This window comes from Enoplosus armatus, chromosome 11 (genome assembly GCF_043641665.1).
Source record: "Enoplosus armatus isolate fEnoArm2 chromosome 11, fEnoArm2.hap1, whole genome shotgun sequence".
NCBI classification, from domain to species: domain Eukaryota; kingdom Metazoa; phylum Chordata; class Actinopteri; order Centrarchiformes; family Enoplosidae; genus Enoplosus; species Enoplosus armatus.
The window spans coordinates 21867182-21888541 of NC_092190.1; the positions used below are offsets into that span (position 1 = coordinate 21867182).

The window sequence follows — 21360 nt, forward strand, 5'->3', positions numbered from 1 at the left end:
GTAGGCTGCAGCTCTCTCTCTCTCTCTCTCACACACACACACACACACACACACACACACACACATACAGATTGATATGGTTTTCTGATTGGTGGTTCAGGCTGTCACTCAAAACTAGAAGGGCTCGGTCGTTTAATAGCCTTCACACGTGCAAACATTAAACCAACTGGAACAAAATCTGCCAACATGCTCGACTTTAACGGTTTGGTCCCGGACACTGCAAACTAGTGTCTAACTAATGTTTTCACATCAGGCCCACTTGGCCTAAACACTCCGCATGTGACCTGGGCTCATTAATGACCTCCAGTCCCAGCTGATTCACCAAACCGCTGGACTGAGATCAGTCGCTGCACAGTGCAGGAATCCCTGTTGTGGTGAAGTTCAAGGGCTTTGTTCTTTTCATGCAGACGTGCTGCCCCCTGCTGGGTGATTTGTGAAGTAGTAGTCAGAAGAAATACTGTCAGTTTTCTACAGGGCTGCTTTTATCTCAGCTCTATATTTAATTCCACATACAATCCAAGCTTTACAAAGGTGCATCACTATCATTATGGTCATTAGTATCATGAGTACTGTTGCTTTATTGCCCGATGAGTCTTTAGTGTATTTTCTAACATTCATTCAGGACGAATGCAGATAGAAACAAGGAGGGAGAAGCGGTCACACGCCATACTAGTAGGCCTTTTTCCAGGGATGGAGAACACCAGGTACACCAATTAAAATAGCTCCACTACAAGTAAAAATAACTCAAAATCTTACTTAAGTAATAGTACAGAAGTATTACCAGCAAAACATAAGTGTGAGTATCAAAGTAAAAGTACTTGCTCTGCAGAAGAAAATGGCCCCTGTGACTGATATATTACTGTATGACATTATTACTTTGTTAATAATGTTGTGCCATTGCTTAAGCACCATTTTCCTGTTGGAGCTAGTTTTCATCGGGTCGGGCCCCACGAGAGGTAAAGCATATAGATCCAGATAGATTAGAGATAAATCTGAGGGGTCGTGAGATGATTAATGGAAGAAAAAACACAAAGTTCTGCTGCACAAATCTATTTTCGTCTTGTGGGCTTTACACATAACTTTGCTTTTTTTGTGAAATATTGGACCGTTTCACCTCTTTGAGCCTCGGCCAGTTATTCAGATCTCACCATGTGGGAAGTTTAGAAAACCCGGGAGGGCAGTCCAAACGGGCAAACCACTCCAAAGGGGCAGGCAGAAAACATTTTAGCTTTTTCCCCAATTGGAGTTGGACCAGGGGGGAGAACCTGTAACAAACTGTCCCGTCATGTTTCATCCACTGTGTTATAATTGGCTATGTTTCGAAATTCTGTATTTCTTCACTGAACCTATGATCCTGTTTTGTATTTTTCTACTGAGCACAATGTATGTCCTTGAAGATAACATGACTGGTTAGAACTGGTTTTCATACCAGGAGACAGCTGAAACTTCTCTATTCTATCTGTTAGGTCTGATACTTTAGATACACGCCGTACCAACAACATACACATGTTTCATACCACATTTCATAAGTCCGACTCTGTACAGGGCAGGCCCAGCCCAAGAAGATAAATGTGAATCATTTTCGGACATCGGGGCTCCTTCTGACTGAGATCCTGCGAGAGCTCTGTCACTCCGAGCCCAGCGCTGCATTTACTTTACCTGTGACCCAAATAAAGTTTACATTTGTTCTTGGGCTTCCAACTAAAGAATCGGGCTAACAAATTGTATGGCTGTACTTGTGTTATTTAGTGTTTTAGTTAAGTATTCCTTCTTGATGTGGGTTTTCAGTTATTATTATAATAACGGAAAGGGGTGCCATGTACAGAGCGGGCAGTTGTATACGTGGCATGGGCATGTTAGCTTACACGAGGGTGTTATCCATCATCTTTAAACTGTAAGTATGAGTGGAGAGATACAGTTTCTAGTGAGCAACATTCCTCATAAGTTCTATGTGTAGCTGAACAAGACTCGCCTCTCGAGTCATTTACAGTTTCACAAAGTTGTAGTTAAAAATCCAAAATATTGCACCACAGATGCATCAAATTACTGATTTAATTCATTCAGCGTCTTTATTTAAGTGCAGCAGTGTACGTGTGTTATGCAATGAATACAAAAGATACAAGGCTTTATTGTGACATCTGACATATTGAATTTGCTGTGAAAGGCTGGAGTTGATTCACCTTCAGTTCACACATAGACAATGACTACACAATTCAAAAGCTTTAAATAGATCCATGCCTCCATTTTGAAAGTCTTGTGAATGATTATTGTGCCATGAAATGCAGTGCCTACTTTGATTTTACAAGAAGTGAGCCAGGTACAAGGCGAAAACAGCAAAATACTGATTACGAAATATTATTTTACTCTTTATTACAAGTAGAAGCTCCGATGTACGGAAGCCCTGAGAGGCAAGTGAGAAAACAAATATTCTGGTGATCCATTTTCTAAGTACGATCTGGATTGTTTTCTCTCCAGTGTTTATGACTTAAGAACAGGTGAAAAGAAAAAACTTTTTGACAGGATAAATAGCAGGAGGGATTTCAGGAAATATGGAGAAATTAAAACTCACCTGGAGGAAAACATGAATGCTTGTAGTCCTGTTTGGAACATGGGCTAGTGGTGCTCTTAAGCCACTTTTGGCAGAAATGAGTAGCACAATAACAAACACCTGTTTTTAAGTCATAAATACAAGAGGAAACAATTTAGATCAGACATACAATACAAAGTTGGTCACCAGATAATGTATTTTCTCACTTGCCTCTCAAGGCTTCCGTACGGATGACTCTTCATCCACTTTGTTGAACGACAAAGACCATTTCATAAAAAGTAAGTGTCCGGGAAAAGGACACATTATTACTCTGTTTTCTCATTTCTTATCTCATTGCAGTGTGAGCAATGACCACTTGTTATGTCATCTTTATGACACTGCTAGCTTTTCAGAGTGGGCTCAGTGGTCCCTCAGGTGTTTTTATTTGCACATGACATTTTTTAAAAGAAAATACATATAAGCTTAAAAATGTGACTTTTATATTTACATTTGCTAAAAAGGTTTCAAACCATCAGATGTTCTTGAACATTTTTCATTCATATGCAACATTTGCATTCAAACCAGTCTGCGAAAGCAAATCAAGCTGCGTTTTCACATCCTCTGTCCACAAAGTGTAGGGTTAGTGGCTGGCCTGCTATCAGAACAGTGCGGCTGATGCATTTTAACTCTCCCATCGTGGGGTCTGGTTTGATTTCAAACTGCCTGATTAGCTGGAGGAAAAAGAAAAATATGGAGTTACAGAAGTCACTTTGTCGGCCAACACATTGGCCTCCTAGTTTTTACATTAATCACACAGAAACCTGTTATCATTTTCAGTGAGATTTCTGCCCATGAGATTCACTTGCTTAGGTGTTGCTGGCAGCGATGGCCATCTTCTTTTAACTTTAAAGCCGCACTGAACAATATTTTCACATTAACAATGGTTAAAATGACTGTGTGAACTTGTAGTGATGAAACAACAGAGAATTATCACCCAACTCTTTGGGCAATGTGCAAGGTTTCAGGGGCTTTAACAGGAATAATGTCATATTTTTATCATAAAATCTTTCATTTGTGTGATTGGGAACTCGGACTTCATCACTGTCCTCCAACATCTGGTTTCAAAGCAGTGTTTCATTGTTGTTTGATAGCATCGGGTTTTAGATCAAATCATGTGTATTCAGTAGATGTTGCAAGGGGGTTTTCCCACTTGTCACTTACCCGAAACAGAATCATATACATCTCAAGCTCAGCAATCCGGCGACCGACACAGCCTCTCACTCCAAAGCCAAACGGGATGGAGCCAAAGGGGTTTGGCTTCTCTCGGCCGCCGCGGAGCCACCTCTCCGGTTTAAATGTGAACGGCTCTGGGAATGCTTCCTCATCATGACTGATGGCATAGTGGCAAAAGGTGAAAGAGGTCTGGAGAACCAACAAGACATAAAATACATAAACCCTGATCTGATATGAAACCCTAATCCAAAGTGTGTTTTGTTGCTGAGGTTTTAACAGGCCATTTCTTAAAGTTTTATAAGACAATGCTCTGACTTTTAATTGCATTATAATCAGTAGCAAACCTCTTCTACTAAACATTACAGGGGTTTCTCTTTGCAATATAATGAAGTTATAAAAAACAAGTACACACAAAACAAGTGCAAAAAGTCTAATAATGATAAAAAGGCAGACCCACTTTCTCTGGAAATTGGTAACCACCAATAGCAACATCCCTTGCTGCAATGACCCTTGCATTCACAGCAACTACAGGGTACATCCTGCAAAACAAAAAGGAATCATTTAGAGACAGACAATGTGTGAAATTTTATGATACAGAAAAAAAGTGGAGCCTTAAATCTAGATCACCTTCCCAGTATCATGTTTGTACATGTTTTTACATCATTGATGGCCTCTGTGGAAGCTGAACACCAGCCATCATGACACTATAACCTCTCCAACCAGCCTCACCTCAGTGTTTCCTTAATAACAGCCTTTAAATACGGCATCCGAGTGACCTCCGCAGCGGAGGGTATCTGGTCTGTTGGTACCGATGTGGACACTTCTTTATAAAGTATGTCCTGGATTTGAGGGTACATGGACAGCAGGTGCAGACTCCACAAGACAGTGTTGGAGGTCTGACAACAACAACAAAAAATGTCATGTCAGCCCAGCTTACATTTCAAGATAATGAATTTTCAGAATTCTGTTTATAATAAACCAGAAATAGCATGGGATGTAGGATATTCAGGCTAAGGTGAGCAGGTGTTTTTGGTGGAGATTTCTTGTGGCGTTTTCACCTTCTTATTCTTACTTACAATATGAGTGACGTAACATGCCACATCCAAACCCAAGACAGTGATTTAACAGTGTGTACCACAGTCGCGTGAGCCCCCACAACACCACAACTCTTTTAGTGGACATGGTGGACCGTAAAAACCTGGCTTGACTCTGGAGGTAAGCTTGAAAAAGAAAAAGGAAAAACATTCTGTAGGGATTGGTATAGCATCAGCGTATATTTACCGTGTCTACTCCAGCTAATAGAAGCTCAGCGATGCTGCCATAAACATCTTTGGTGCTCATCTGAGTTTTTGAGAGGAGGTATGTTAGGTATTCACCCTCCACATCCTGGTTGTTGTCCACACGCTGCTGAATGACCTCCATCTTCTTGTCGATCAACTCTTTAGCTAAAATAAGTGCAGAAATGGAAGTGTTTCATTTTAGTTTTCACAGAAATAACCCTAAAAATATAAAAATACAACAATTATTATGCTTATTCAATTTCTTGCTCTCTGTGCACTAAAAACCTAAACCCATCTAGCAGGGACTTAGCTTAGCATAAAGACTGGAAACAGCTCTGTCCAACAGTAACAACATTAGCCTCTAAACTCTAAACTTCAATATTAACTCTCTTCTGTCAGTCTGTCTCTTAAAAGTGTGTCATAGCACTAATGGTAGTGGCAGACTCACAACAAAGAAAATAAAGACTCAGGTTTAAGCTACAACCCAGCTAACACCTCAGCTGTCACTCAGTTTGCGACTCACCAAAGCTGAAGATGCCCTCCCAGCCTGCAACGTAGCGCCCCCAGTAGGGCAGCAGACTGCGGCTCCACTTGGGCATCAGCACCACAGCCATGCTGTTGGAGAACATCTGGTCTATGGCGTTGATGAAGTCTTGTGTGCCTGCAGGGATCTTCCTTTCCAGACACCCAAGCCTTGTCTCAAAGAGTATGGAGGCAATACCTGAGTGGCAAAGGTTAAGATTTACGATAGGAAAAGGAAACCGTATTGTTTAAAATTTCAATATTTAATTCAAAAATGCACACACATAACATTACTATTCATTTTAATCAATGCATAGGATATAAATAAACATGCATAATGCACTTGATTCTGCACTTGGCACTACCTGTGTGCAGTTTTAACCATCTTTCCGGTTTTCTACGTACCCTCTAGTGAGAAACGATAGAGCTCATTGGCCACATTGTTGACCACATCTCCTGTGGGGCTGCACTGACGCAGGTAGCAGATCCTCTTCATGAAGTCTGTAACCACGTCACTGATAACGTCACCATACTGTGCAGAGTCCTTCGGATGCAACATGCGTTTGTTCAGCACCACCCTCAGGTTGTACCACTTCTCCCCCTCCCTCGAAGGAGAAATAGGGTCACAATGATGAACAAAGACAAAGCTGAGAAATCTTCTCTTTTCATGCTTTAGGTTTCCAAACATGTGAGATTTGCTTTCACCCCTGTGTGTGTGTGTGTGTGTGTGTGTGTGTGTGTGTGTGTGTGTGTGTGTGTGTGTGACGTGAATGCCAAAAGTCCAGTCTCCATCTCCTGACCCCTTATATTGATGAAGACCACCAGAGCAAGAATGCACATCACCAACAGAAGAATTAAACAGCTTTGGTTAGTCAGTAATTGGTGAGCTTTCGAGGTGCTGGAAGGCAGACTGTTACCTTTGGACAGAGCCACACTAGCTGTTTCCCTGTTTCCAGCCGTCACGCGAAGCTCAACTAATGGTTTCTGCTTACAGGTAACATATCCGCTGTTACCAGCCCAGCCGACTTATCCGTCAGGCTCTAGTTCCCCGCAATACAGTTGACTTCAGATACATAATTAAAAATGCGTTAATGTATTAAATGTATTTGTCCACTTAACCCAACCCGATTGGCAAAGACTGTTAGGGATTTAAATATCAACCTTCCAGTCTGAGAGCAATCCCTTTAACATCAGCTGGTCTCGATCAAGCCACCCCACTCACATGACAGAACTTTGACCTCATTTAAGTAGTTTCACAAGTTATTCCAAGGAGAATGGAGCTCTGCTGTGCACGCTATTATTTGGCTGTCTTACTCTGTGAAAGGTCCATAGCCGAATCCTCTCATATCGCGATAGTCTTTCCAAAGGGACATGTCTCCTCGGCAGGGGAACTTCTCATCGTTCCTCAGAACTTCCTCCAGCAGCTTTGGAGTGTTCACGGACACTGCCTTCAGTGCGTCTCTGTATATGGGCCCGTACAGCTGCTTCTCATAGATCTGACAGTAGGCAAAGTGAATGCAAGACAGATGAGTTAACAGAGAAACCTGTGTGTGAGGAACGTCACGAGGCATGAGGCAGGAAGAAGAAATATAACACACTTGAACTGCTGCTCCATAATGGCCTTTAACTTAAATTAATGTTAAAATCAACAAAGTTTGAATGTTCGTCCCGTCGGTCAAATGTACCAAAAAAAAACAGGTATCACAGGTGTGAGTGAATTCTGTTCACCTCACAGAAAGTAGCCCAGAAGAGAGGGAGAATAATCCTCTCCTCTGTGGGAGTCAGCTGAGACTAGCTTTTGTTATCTGGAGGGTTACTATGGAAACAAAGGTGATGCAACCAGTCTGACATGTTCTGTTATGCATCGTCACTCATAAAACACCCTAGTTTAACTCCAATACATGATCAAAACTGTCAGCAGGTCAGAAAGCATGCAACATTTTTAGATGCAAAACAATCATGCATCAGATCAGACCTGCTGAATGTGTGTGTGTCACCCAGAGACCATGCAGAGCTGCAGCCTGACGTACCTGTAGCTCATGCATTCGGTTAACGTAACCCTGAAACACCAATCTGTAAATCATCTCCAGAACGCTGACTTGAGGGAGGTCCTCCACTGTCCGAGGCTTTTCCTGGAAGGCAGACGCGCTCCCCATCCCCCTGGAGCAGACCCGGGCCACGGAGATAGGCCACGGCAGCAGCCAGCTGCCATTCCTACACATCACACTCCGGGACAGCCATGCAGCCATGATGAGGGTGGAACAGCAAATACAAGGGGCTCCTGTTACATATAAGAGACTAGCTGAGCAGGGAGGGGCCATGCCTCACAGAATGTTTAACCCTTCTAGCACAGCTCTCAAGAATCAACCAGGACCAAGGGCCATAAAGGGCCATTCCACCAATACATCCGTAGTGCATAATTAAATAGCTGAAAAGCCATTTTCAGTGTGCTGGGTAAGTAAAATAAACAGTGTAATTCTGAGAAATAATACATCCCTAAATGTACGGTAATAGTATTCTTTCATTTATAGAATTAAAAAGAATACCATCAAAAGAAACCACTAAAACACAAGTTAATGTTCCCAATAAAAAGAGATTGTAGAGAATATAAATAATGGAGATCCATGATGATACATTAGCTCACATATAAAGCTATAGAGCTAAAACAAGGGATTCAGCTACGCAGTAAATAGTAAAGCGTGTTGCTTTTCGAGTCAGAATGCACATTATTAGAAAGCCTCTCAAAATATTTGTTTTCACACTTTCTCTTGAATATGTTATTTTTGGGCTGTGCACCTACTTCTTCTTCTTGGAAAGCAGGTTGTACCTTTTGCTTTGATAAGTGCTACATAAATAAATGTAGACATGAGTGGTATTCCCACAGTACACATCCAGGAAAGCACTGTGGTCTTGTAGTCCTATACTTACTGTACTTGTGGGTTTCTGGCCTTAGAGTAATAGTAACAACCAGAAAAGGCTACATTTTCTGAAAAAAAGTGTATGTGCTTGTTGCTAAAATTTTGCAGAAGAAACATGTAAAATTGTCGAAATCCTGAAACAGTTCATGTTGCAGTTCACATGGAAGTGGCAAAAGAAGTTGAAGTTCAGTTTCAGTTTAAGCAGAGTAGGGAGTAGCAGAGAAAGAGATAAAAGCAGTTGAAAGCAGATAAGATGAGCCCTGAACCAACAGCACCTAAAATATGGCCCCTACCTTATAGGAGAGGTATCTACAGAAGCCTGTACGTTGTTTACTGCCAGTTTTCTGTTATTTATGTACACTTAACCAACCTACCCTGTATGAATAAAGAAAAATACATTCTTGACTCAATACAGTATGCCGTTGTATTTGACCAATGGTGAAAAAGAGGCAGTTTTCTTATTTGTGTTCACTGATCACACAAACTATGAACAGCATCAGACAACACTAACAGCTCAGATTTAGCTGTTGTCACATGTTAGTCGGTGCATTAAAAGACCTGCCAATGTTGTAGCAGGACCTTGTTCCTGTGCTGGGTGACATGTGGATGGTGGAATGTGCCTTGAAAACCAGGCATGTGCACAAAGGACCATGGTCTTCTGGTTGCAGATGAGAAAAACATTCTAATCAATGCATGCTTTGTGTGTTTTGCATGTTTTCAGGGTGAATAAAGTTCTTTACATAGCTCTACTCTACTGCTGCCAAACATAAAAGTCCAAGATGTGGAGGATGTGCCTTTCACTTGATAGAATGAACTAAGCAGAAACTTTTCTATTTGGTATCAAAACTGCATGTAGAGTCTATGGCATCAATGCACATCCGTCTCATTAATACCGCAACTTCAACTGGAAAACAATTTACTATTGTTTCACACGTTTCTCTTTATTCAATGATCTCCAAACACCTTCCGGTTCTGTCATTCTTTGATTTGGGCAACATTGTCTATAGATCCGGCGGGGTCCATTTTGTGCAGCAGAAAGTGTCCTTGCACCTGGGCAGCGCTGACCTCAGACTGGGTGGCCAACGCGCACTCCGCAAAGCGCTCTGCTTCAGAGGCAGGCTCGTCTGGGTAGAACCGCCGGAACATCTGCGTAAGCTGCCAGTGAGTGCAGTGCCCAATGTAATGCTTCAGATCCACACGGCCGGGTCGGATCAAGGCAGCGTCTAACCTGTGTGCAGAGATTACAAGCAAGACTGGCAGTTAATGTCACTGAAACTCCTCCATGTAGGTAAGCACATTTAGGCAGCCATGAAGCAGGTTGTAATGACCATCTAATTAAGGTATTAATAGTTTGAATTATAGTTTATATTTTACTTTAACTTCAAATTAGTTTAAATATTTTTAAAGCTGCATTACTTGATTTTTTGGCCACAAGGGGCAGCATAACAAGCTGAAAACACAACATTGATATATTATCACCTTATGAAGTTCTTATGGCAAACGAGTTGCAAACTGTTGCTTGTTTACACATCCAGCAGAAACAGAGCAACATTAGCATTCACGCTAGTACCACATTTTGTCTCCTTTTAGCTGTTTTTTGGTCTCCATCAACTCCTGAGAAAACCGTGTCCGTCTCTTCAGCTGCTAAATGCTCCACTATGTTCACCAGCTAGTCGCCATTTTTGGTGCCAGGCAGGTAGCATACTTTGGCTTTATGAGAGTGTTTTTACAGAAACCAGCTGCTGTGGCTGGAAACAGCATTCATAAGAGCAGTGTTTGTGTGCTGGAAAACCAGAACAAAGTCCCAAAATAAACAAAAACGCTCCGTAGAGAAGAGTTGGGTGATAATTCTCTGTGGGTTTATCACTACGAGTGACATCTTTCACATTACACATAGTTTTGTGTATGCAAGTTTTTGTTTTCATTTAGTTATGTTTATTAGAACTCACCTCCTTTGAAGTTTTAGTTAACTCAGTTTATAGTCTCTGTAGTATTTTCCTGACATCCAGTATTTTTCGTTAACCAAATATAATGTCACATCATGGTCACTAAGATTAGCAACAAAAAAACAAAAACCCAAGGTATACTTGCATTTAAAAATTATTTTCTCTGCTATTTGATTTTAATTTTGCTCTCTCTCTTTTTATTTCAGCCGAAGATGTTTGCTTGTACAATAACACGTGTCGTGAGTACTGTATTAACACATTCTCTTCCAACAGTACCTGTCAATGAAGTTGGTGGTCATAAAAACTATTCTGGCCTCAGACGAAGCCACTCCGTCCAGAGAATTAAGCAGGCCACTAAAAGTCAGTCTTCCCATTCCCTGGAAGGCCAGAGGGTCTGCGAGGCAAAGACAAAAGGGATTTGAAAGTCACCCTTAGAACAGAATGAAACACAAAGACAGTCTGTCTGAACAGCCACAGCTTTACAAGTTACCACAGTAGTTAGTTCTACCTCTTCTACACCTTCTACATTCAAATATCTCATGAATGAACGTTCCCCGCTACTCACTCTCTGTGGGAAGCAGGTCCCGGCTGACAAAGGCTGCATCTACATCCTCCAACAGTATGATGCTTTGCTGCGGCGCCACGCTCAGGAGGTGGTTCAGACGGTCGTCTGAAAGAGTTCGGTCACTCAGACTCATCAGACAGATGCTGTAGCCCAGCTCGCCTGCCAGTGCCGTGCTGAAATATATTGAGTCACAAAGATGAAGTTAAATACAAGTGTCTCTAGTCTGTCTTTCAATCCCACAGATTCTAAACAGGAAGGGTAGGAAGCACACTCACATAAAGCTGCTTTTTCCACATCCTGGGGGACCATACAGCAGATATCCTCTTCTGTACGGGATCCCTGCAGGGACAAAAATAAACAGTCATACTACATGAATTTTTCTGTTTTTGTTTACTTTAAAAAGTACATTATTGACCCCTGGTACTGTGCAGGAACTGCTTTAGAAATTCTGCTGAGTTGATGCATTCAAGTGCATGTAGGAAACTGCACTAGCACATGACTCCAAACCTTGGGGGCAACTGCCTCTCGCAATTCTCATTCATTGAGTTTCATTGAATGCACCAACAAGAAAGACTGCTTGCAGGCACAACACTTCACAACAACAGCCATCATGACACGAAAACATGAATTATACAACCAGGCAATATACAAATAAAACACTCACACAAACTCCATAAACTGAGTTTGTGCTCTTGGCTAACACCAGTATATCCTACCTCTGTCTGTGTACCACTTGGGGTTTCCAATGAACTCCTTCACATCATCTACGATCCTTTCGGCCACGCCCGTCTCCAGGACCACAGAGCTGAGGGGTCTGCGTCGCCGTGGAAACCCGAAGGGCCTCCACTCGCCACCCATGGCTGTGTACATCACTGTCCGTCCCTCTTCCTGCTTCAGGGCTAATTCTCTTGCTGCAAAACATGATTGACAACCGCACTAAATGACCTCTGAAGGGTAAAGAGACACAAGTCAAGCCTCTGTGAGATATGTACATGTCAGATACATGATGTAGACCTGAGTAAAACTTTACCTTCTTGTAAGATATTAAAGAAGATTTGTCTGTCCCTGCCTAAAGCAGTGAAGGTTACAGACTCCCACGGGGTCCCGGTGTGCAGATCCACCATCTGCTTCTCTCTGGTCCTCTCCACCCTGATCCACTTCCTCCCATACCTGCAGACCACAATGGATGACAGTGTCAGAGGTTGTACTGTGGACAGAGAGAGCGGTATTTGTCGAGCAGATTCATAAATGTAGCTTTAAAAGTATTTTGGTACCAGGCTGAACTGGATTTAAAGAAGTGTATTTAGAGAACTCTTCTGACCAGATGATGTGGTTCCCAGGGCTCGGGTGGAAGTCAAACTGCGTGTGAACCCTTCCACTCTCGTGTGCCAGGTAGGAGGTCTCCACGCTCAGGTGCTGAGTGTGCCGGGCGTGCTTGGTGATCCAGCTCAGCAGCCAGTGGTAGCTCTTATCCCTGCTAGGGACCTCCAGGGTGATCATGTAGTTCCTGCGGAAGAAGATCATTCCCACCTGGGCGCTTTTCCTGGCCACTGCAAGCGCTGTCCCGACCCCAACCAGTCCAAACCCAGCCCCAAAGTATGGGTTGTCCTTCAGGCCATCCAGAAAGTCTGACAGGGGCATGTTGCTGATACCTGCACACCCCCAGTGGAATGAGACTATCTGGTTGGTCTAACACTTTGTAGACACAGACCTACTCACAGAGTGCACAGGCATTTGATCTGTGTGACAGTCCAGACTGTTTGGAAACGTATGATCCGTAAGCAGCTGAGGACCTGCTGCCAAGCTGGGAATCCAATGACAGTTGCTGCTAGTTTCTAAATACATCCGGCCATGTTAAATAATTAGCAAATAACGTCATCCCACTGGCTTGCCTTCTTCATCTCACAGCGCCATCTTGGAGGCTATCGTCGTTTCCAGTGTATACCGTTTATTTGAAAATAGCACTGATTTTAGCCAACTAAAGTCCCCATGCGTGCAGCGTATGGATGTGGTGCAGTAGCGGCAGCGACCTCTACTTCACTTCCTGTGTTTGACAAATACAATTCCGACTGTTCGCCCGCCCACAAACGTTCGTTCCGCTTCCCCATCAGCGTTATATTAACACAATTTTGATGACAACTAACTCAGAGAAATATTTTGGCGGATAATATAGCGTGAATATTTTACCGTAGACCATACAGACCGCGACAACGACATTATCTGCGAGCAGGAAGCGAGACTTGGAACAGTTTGCGACCAAGAACCATCAAGAAGCTAACTGTAGCTCAGCTAGCGTTAACAGCGATGTTGTTAGCGTATTAACAGCAGTTTCTATCATCATAAAAAGTAAGTGAAACTTCGGCTACGATCACTTGACTTAACATAGCCCTCCAAGTAACAAGCAGTCAGGATGGATTTTACCGGTTGAACGCTGTTAAACTGACAATTGTTGATGTTCTGTGTTTCAGATAGAATGGACCTCGGAAACCCAGGCAGTAGGTTGAAATCCAGTTTGTACTGTGGCTTAATGAACGTTAACCTCCGCCTTCTCACATCCAAATCACACCTTGTCGGAGCTCATTCATTATTTAAATCCTCAGGTGTGACATTGTGAGCTCACGGTAGCCTTATTAACATAAATGCATTCTTTATCTAATCACTTGGTTAATAGAAAATAAGGCGACAGATAGGAGGCCTAATAATGTTCACACTGCACATGTACAATGGAGGTGAATGGAATTTACTTTGTGGTACAGTTGTAAAGGGATGAAGAAAATTCACACAAAATACACAATGTGTACAGGTTTCTACTTTCTACAGAACAAATAGTCTCTTTGAAAACCACCACCCAAACCCAACCTCATTAGACAAGAGCTCACCATCCTCACAGTTCCCAATTAAGAAATCTTGTCTGTCTCTCCGTTAAACCTGTGTTCTGCTTTCAAAAGGAGCACAGGTATGATTTTGTTGGCGATCATAAGTAGATCTTACATTAACATTTTTGGCACATCTGTTCGTAGAGAACCAGGCTGCAGCCACAGCTGTATGCACTAATGGAAGCCAGCAGCCTCAGGTGTCCGGCAGGCCAAAAAGAAAACTGATATCCAACCCAGCTCATGCATCATCAGTGCCAGGAGATGGGAATGAGGAGCAGCTCGAGAGGGAAAGGCACAATATTAAAAGAGTGAGAAAGGCAGTGGAAAGAGACAAACCTTCTTCAGCAGTGGATGCTGCACGACTGCCATCTAAAGGTATGTATGTGCCCATCTGATTGGTGGGTTCTAGATAACAAAGCACAGAGAAGCCATGCAAGACCCCCAAAAATGATAATCAAAGCAAAAGTAAACATGCCTCAATAATGTTTTCACTTTATGGGACAATAAGATACATTAAATTGGCAAACATTCGTTTTGTTATTAACACTTGTGCCTTTCCTACTATGACATGTCAAATGTCTTATGGGGAAAAAAGCCTATTAGGTTATAACACAGTAGTTGTTTTAGTCCACTGACAACAGGGGTGACTAAAGAGTCTGACGGCACCAAGAAACACCAGGATCCACCAGGAGAAAGCAGTGTGATAAAGAACAAAAATGTTTTATTCTGGTTTAAATATTTGTAACAATGGAAAATAAACTGTTCAAAATGAATTTCATATGTTCCTGTCCATCAGAGTACCTTGCAGAGGGATCAGAGCACATCTATCGCACCCACACCTGCCCCAAGTGTCGGCGCTGCTTCAAGATGCGCTCCCACCTGCAGGAGCACCTCCATTTACATTTTCCCGACCCCAGTCTTCAGTGTCCCACCTGCAAGCGTTACTTCACCAGCAAGAGCAAGCTACGCATACATAGACTCCGTGAGGCGGGTGAGAAGCTTCACCATTGCCACCTGTGCGAGTATTCTGCCGTGGAGCGCAACGCTATCCGCCGCCACCTTGCCAGCGTGCACGCCGATGAGGCAGAAGATGCCGTAAACGGTCGCAGCTACCCTTGCCCCACCTGCGGCCAAAGCTTTCGCCAGAGCAGGTCGCTGAAGGCTCACATGAAGACGCACAACATCCTTTCAGACAGCAAGCCGGTGGCCTGCTTCCAAGAGGGTTGTTCTTTCCAGAGCTCTTTGCGCAAAGAACTTGTCAAACACACTGCCGAAGAGCACGGGGTCAGGGCTGTAGAATGTCGTCATCACGCCTGTGGTGCCGTCTTTCAAAGGCAGACAGACATGGAGGCTCATTATCGGACACACCTCGCCTACCACTGCTCGCAGTGTGATTTCTCTTGCTCCAATAAGACCGTCTTCCTCCAGCACCAGCGGCACGGTCACCCTGGAAATGACCAGCTTTGCTGTGACTTTTGCTCCTTCGTCACATTTAACCCTGTGGAGTTTGAGCGGCACATCGGACATTTGCACGCCAACGAGAAGATCCATCGCTGCTCTCAGTGCAGCTACGTGACCTCGCATAAACGTGGCTTGAAGCGACACATGTTGATGCACAGTGGTGAGGAGGGAACAGATGTTTAATGTTCTAATGGTCTTCAGTTTGTTGTTTGTGTAGCTGTTGTAAGGAGCAACTACTTTTGGCGCCACATCTCCTGATTTATTCTTCCTTTCTGTCATAGGTGAGAAGCCCCACAAGTGCAGCCTGTGTGACTTCAGGTGCCGAGATGAGTCCTACCTCTCTAAACACATGCTCACTCACTCAGACGACAAGAACTTTATGTGTGCTGAATGTGGATACGTCACTAAATGGAAACACTACCTGAATGTCCATATGAGGAAACATGCTGGAGACCTCAGGTAGATATCTCAGTAGTTTCTCATACAACCGTTGGTTATGTTTTTATCTTGGTGTTGTTACGGCACTGCTGGGTGCACACAGAATTATCAAGAAACGATGATGTGTTCTCAGCTATGTGCTGCATGCTGTAATTCAGTTTAGCCTCCTATTAGCATGTTATATGTAGTAACATCTTATAACTCCCTGCAGGCCAAGTGGAGGTCTATTCAGCCTGAATCATTAAAATACCTGTTGAAGTGTTCATCCAAAGCAGGTTCATCTACTCAAGAGCTTCCCAAACATTTTTTAACCATGACATTTTTGGCATAGTCATTTTTTTTTACTCATGGCACCCTCCCATGCCCACATGACATGCAATGACTAATCACTGCAACGACTAAACATCCTGTCTCCTCTTCTAGGTATCGTTGTGATCAGTGCTCCTATCGCTGCCACCGCATGGACCAGCTAAATAGCCACAAATTACGACATCAGGCCAAATCACTCATGTGTGAGATCTGTGCTTATGCCTGCAAGCGTAAATATGAGCTTCGCAATCACATGTTGGCAAAACATTCTGGAGAGGAGAAACAGCCATCTGTCTATAAGTGCAAATACTGCACATACACTACCTGCTACAGACAAGCCCTCCAAAACCACGAGAACTGCAAACATACCAAGCTGAAAGAGTTTCGGTGTGCCCTCTGCTTCTATTCCTCTTTCAGTAGCATCAGCCTCTTCCTGCACAAGAGGAAAGCTCATGGGTACGTACCTGGAGACAAAGCATGGTTAGAGAACTACGCTGCAAAGGAGAAGGAGAGGAACTCAACTGAGTTCTGGCAGGATTTTTACAATAAGCCGTCACCGACTCATGAGCAGCCTGAACAGTCCACTTCTGAAGGACCGCCACCATCTCAAAGAGAACAATCTGATGTTCTTGGCTCAGCAGATCACCGAGAACCAAGAGACAAAGAAACTGTAGCTGGTTCACAAACAGTGGATTCTGTGGATGGTTTTGATGTTGTTTCTCAAGAGGTTGTTAACGAAGGCATTTCAGATAGTCCTCCATCTGTGAACAGTCCTGAGGAGTACTGTACTCTGGTTTTAACAACACTATCAACCACCGATTATCAAACCCCCGCTTTGCAAAATGAAGAAGAAAATTGTGCAAATCAAACTCCAAGCTCATCCAATTTGAATAGTAATGGGTCTGACATATCACAAGAGAAGGCAGACTTCTCTGCGTCTTCATCAGAGGAAGACGATGTAGCTATGGCAGATGCAGAATGTGAACAAAGTGACTTTGATGACAACTATGAGCCCCTGAATAATACAAGTCAACCAGTTGAACCTGGGGAGTGTCCGACTCAAACACCTGAGGTGGTGAATGATGGTGGAACATCTGAGCGAAAGCAGCCATTAGAATCTGAGATCCGTCTGAAAGCTATGAGGAAGCACGACAAGGACCAAGCAGAGGCCATGGTTTTGGAGGGACGGGTGCAGATGCTCGTGGTGCCAACTAAAGACGTTTATCGCTGTGACAAGTGCTCCTATGTAACCAGTAAGGAGACCACTTTGAAGTACCACTGCCAGGCTGTGTGCCATGGTAGGATAAAGGGACACAAGTGCCAGGCCTGTGGTGCTCAGTTCAAACAGAAGCGAGGCCTTGTTAGCCACCTAGCCAAGAAGTGCCCTGCACTTCCGCGAAAAAGAAGGACATTTGTAGGCATGTCAAATACATGTTTGGCTACAGAAGACAACTCTACTGTAGGTCAGGAAGGATCCAAACAACTGGATGAGGGAACAAATTACAATCAGAGAGAGCTTCTATCTTCACAAAATAGGATTTCCACAAATTCTAATGATCGTGAATCTCATCAGCAAAAAGAGGAAGAATGTACATCTCATTTAACAAACTGTAAAGGCTTTGTCTGTAAGGCGTTTACATCTAGTGAATCAGGACACCAGCAAAGCGAAATTCAGGCAAAAAAGCTTTTGAAAGTTAAAAAAAAGCAATTATTTTCCAGTAACAAACAGAGAAATGTTCCACTGCAGAAGTCCTTTTACACTAAAAAAGATGGGAAATTCAAATGCAAACTGTGCAATTTTTCATCAGTCAAGCTTGCAACAGTTGAACGGCACCTCTCAACCTGCAGAAAAATCTCAAGGAAAAGAGAGAAGCAGATCATTTCAGAAGTGGATGATGAGCCTGGTAACGAGTCGGTCAGAGAAAAGGAGGACTTGGTGGAAGAGCACAATGAAAGAACTGGGAAGGTTTCTGAGAAACATCAAACCTTCTCTTGTCCAAGCTGTGCATTTAAGTGCAATCAGAAAAGGGCGTTAGACAGTCATGAAAAGAGAGGCTGCTTGAAGCCAGATGAAGTCCAGTGCACCATGTGTTCATTTGTAGCCAAATCTAAAATGTCTTTGACTCGTCACATCCTGTACGGCCACAACAAAAAAAAGTCTGGTGTTGCGCAACGTTTGCATTGCCAGCTCTGTACCTACACCTGTAAACAAGAACGATGCATGGCGCAACATGTTGTGCTCAAACACAAAGGAGCACGACCTCACCATTGTCAATATTGTCCTTTTAGCACCGCAAGGCGCTACCGCTTGGAGGAGCACGAGTCTCTTCACACAGGAATCGGTCGTCATAGCTGCGATCTGTGCGACAAGACCTTTGGGACTGTGACCAAATTGCGTCAGCACAAGATGCGCATCCACGACAAACAGCCTACACACTTCTGCTCTCTCTGTGACTTCAGTGGCTACACGCTTGACGATGTGCGACGGCACAATCGGAGATGCCACACGGGGGAGTTGCTCCATGCCTGCACTCATTGTGATTCTCAGTTTAGTTCAGAAGTCGCACTAAGAAACCACTGCAAGCGCGTGCACCAGCTCCAGGTCTGTTTCTCATGTAAGCAGTGTGACTACACATGTAGCAGCGAGGTCACGCTGAGGACCCACCAAGAGAGCAAGCACCCTCAGATGAAGTGCACCACCTGCCAGGAGTCTTTTGAGACAAAGGAAAGTCTTGAGATTCACCAGAGAACCCACCTGGCACATCACTGTCAGCTGTGCCCCTTCGCTACCAAAACAAGGCAGCTATTAGCTCAACACCTTCTGAATGAACACGAGGAGGGATCTCCAGAGGACAAGCCTCTCAAGTGCAGCACCTGTCAGTTTACTTGTCGGCATCAGCTGGTGCTGGAGCAGCACCTCCGTTCCCACGGAGGCAAGCGTCTGTACAAATGCACGGACTGCGAGTATTCAACCCAGAACAAGCAGAAGATCACGTGGCACATTCGCATTCACACTGGGGAGAAGCCTTACAGCTGTGAGCAGTGCAGTTACACCTGCACTGATCCGTCCAGGCTGAAGGTGAGCTCAAAGTTTATTATTTGTAAGATAAAAGTTAAAAGTGCTCTTTTATATAAAACATGATACAATTAGGTCATCACACAAGAATGTCGGCACATATCTCTGATGTCACAATTCTTTGATAGGATACTTATACAAAAAAAAATGAATATCAGCCAGTATATTGTCAGATTTTTTAGATGAGAAGGTCAATACCACTCTCCTGTCTGTCCCCCAAATATGAAGCTACAGCCAGGAGATGGTTAGCTTAGCTTAGCATAAACACTGGAAACGGGGGAAACAGCTAGCCTTACAGCTGTGTCCAACGGTAAAAAAGTCTGCCTACCAGCACCTCTAAAGCTCACTAATTAGCACGTTATGTCTTGTTTGTTACATCTGAGCCTGAGCCTGATGAAGGCCACGAGCCGAAACGTGTCGGTCGACCAGTAAAGTTCTTCTTCACACTACAAGAGTTGCTGGAGTTTTTGACGTGTTCAGACTTTCTCTCTTCTCTGTGCACCTTGGAAGTAGGTGTTGTACTAGAAATCCCTACACTGTTTGTTTAATCTGCCATTACACATTGTGGTTTTATGGTGGGGTTATATGCCAGAAACCCCGGGAACTTACTGTGCCCGGCCAAGAAATAGTCCAGCACATAACCCCCATAAAACTACAACATGTCATTTTTGCATTTAGATGATTGCACATTAAACACAATATAACTTTAGAGGTGCTGGTAGGTGGATTTTGTTATCTGTAGACAGAGCTTGGCTAGCTGTTTCCCCCTGTTTCCAGTCTTTTTGCTAAGCTAACCAGCTGCTTGCGGTAGTGGACAGACATGAGAGCGGTATTGGTCTTCTCATCTAACTTAAGTAAGACAGCGAATAAGCGTGTTTCAAACTACTTCTTTAACTGTTGTTTGCTATAAGATGACACTGACTGTATTTCCATAAACTACAGCATAATGAAAATGATCAATGTTCTTTCATATTGCTGTGTTTTATAATAAATCCTACCGTAGCTTCACATGAGGGTTCACCAAGAAGAGAAGAAGTACCTTTGTCCAGAGTGCGGCTACAAATGCAAGTGGGCGACTCAGCTGAAGTACCACATGACCAAGCACACAGGTACCAACCTGCAAGACATAAATGTTGATGATACTTGGTCATACTTGGGTTAACGATTAGTGGAGTAATTGAACCATGATTTTCTGGGCTTGAATGCCTAGTAGCCTCTGCCTGCAGCATCTCTCGCTGCAAAAACTGCTATCATGTTATAAATGTGAAGCAGGATATTTCTGTAAATCATTATTCATCCTCAGCTAAACCTCCCAAGATTAGTAACATATATTGTCTTCGCTTGAATATTTTCATTGCATGATGCTGGGAAAAAGAAAACCTTTATTCATCCTTTGCAGGGGACAAGCCATACGCCTGTGATGAGTGTGAGTACCGTACTAACAGAGCAGACGCTCTCCGTGCCCACCGGGACACACAGCACTGCGACCTTCGCCCTTATGTCTGCGAGAAATGCGGCAAAGCCTTCAAGACTACTTTTATACTGAGGACCCACCAGCGTCAACACAGTGACGACCGGCCATACACGTGCGGCTTGTGCCACAAGGCCTTCCGGTGGCCGGCAGGTCTCCGGCATCACTACCTCTCGCACACCAAGCAGCAACCTTTCTGCTGTCGCCACTGCTCCTACAGAGCCAAGCAGAAGTTCCAGGTGGTCAAGCATCTGCAGAGGCACCACCCAGAGATGTCAGTCGAGCAGGGGGTGGTGAGGGACTCTGAAGCAGTTAGCCTGACCCTGAAGGAGGCCTTGCAGGGGACGCTGGATGAGAGAGCAGCAGAAGTGGAGGAGGAGGAAGGAACGGCTGACGAGGTGCAGGAAGTAGTTCAAGAGGTTGTGCAAAGAGGGGGAGACGGTGAGACAAAGCGCTGAAGAGAGGGCACAACAGATTCAGTGGGCAATTCAGATTGTAGATGGCTGTCATTGCCAACAGGAAGTTAACAGTGACTTATCTGCCAATATTTGCATTTGACCACTTGATTTTATTGGACTGTGAAAGGTTAATGAAACACATCAGTACATATTAAGTGAACGTGTGTTCTGTGAAAAAGAAACCAGGTTTTTACTGTAAGTGCTTTGATATATGCTTGTGATAAAGAAATATTATATATAGTTAATAAATGAACTTGAACCATGAATGAGTCAAAATTGT

General features: G+C 43.7%; 3 protein-coding genes across 3 annotated transcripts; 1 reads left to right on the forward strand and 2 right to left on the reverse strand.

Annotated features, from left to right (window-relative positions):
• Positions 1–3126: 3126 nt before the first annotated feature.
• cyp27a1.1 (cytochrome P450, family 27, subfamily A, polypeptide 1.1) lies at positions 3127–7811 on the reverse strand. Its single transcript, XM_070914660.1, has 9 exons — positions 7593–7811; positions 6877–7058; positions 5968–6167; positions 5564–5761; positions 5042–5205; positions 4490–4656; positions 4218–4299; positions 3749–3949; positions 3127–3258 (listed from the first exon to the last, which is right to left on the reverse strand). The coding sequence occupies exons 1-9, from the start codon at positions 7809–7811 to the stop codon at positions 3127–3129; spliced, it is 1545 nt and encodes a 514-aa protein (XP_070770761.1).
• Positions 7812–9410: 1599 nt separating this feature from the next.
• Positions 9411–12998, reverse strand: bcs1l (BC1 (ubiquinol-cytochrome c reductase) synthesis-like). Its single transcript, XM_070914835.1, has 7 exons — positions 12313–12998; positions 12022–12161; positions 11708–11902; positions 11267–11330; positions 10992–11164; positions 10703–10820; positions 9411–9708 (listed from the first exon to the last, which is right to left on the reverse strand). Exons 1-7 carry the CDS (start codon positions 12630–12632, stop codon positions 9456–9458), a joined length of 1263 nt encoding a protein of 420 aa, XP_070770936.1. The 5' UTR covers positions 12633–12998; the 3' UTR covers positions 9411–9455.
• A 445-nt stretch (positions 12999–13443) lies between these two features.
• Positions 13444–21261, forward strand: znf142 (zinc finger protein 142). The gene is made up of 7 exons (XM_070915191.1): positions 13444–13486; positions 14012–14242; positions 14664–15488; positions 15610–15787; positions 16190–19154; positions 20155–20260; positions 20551–21261. The coding sequence occupies exons 1-7, from the start codon at positions 13444–13446 to the stop codon at positions 21078–21080; spliced, it is 4878 nt and encodes a 1625-aa protein (XP_070771292.1). The 3' UTR covers positions 21081–21261.
• Positions 21262–21360: the final 99 nt, after the last annotated feature.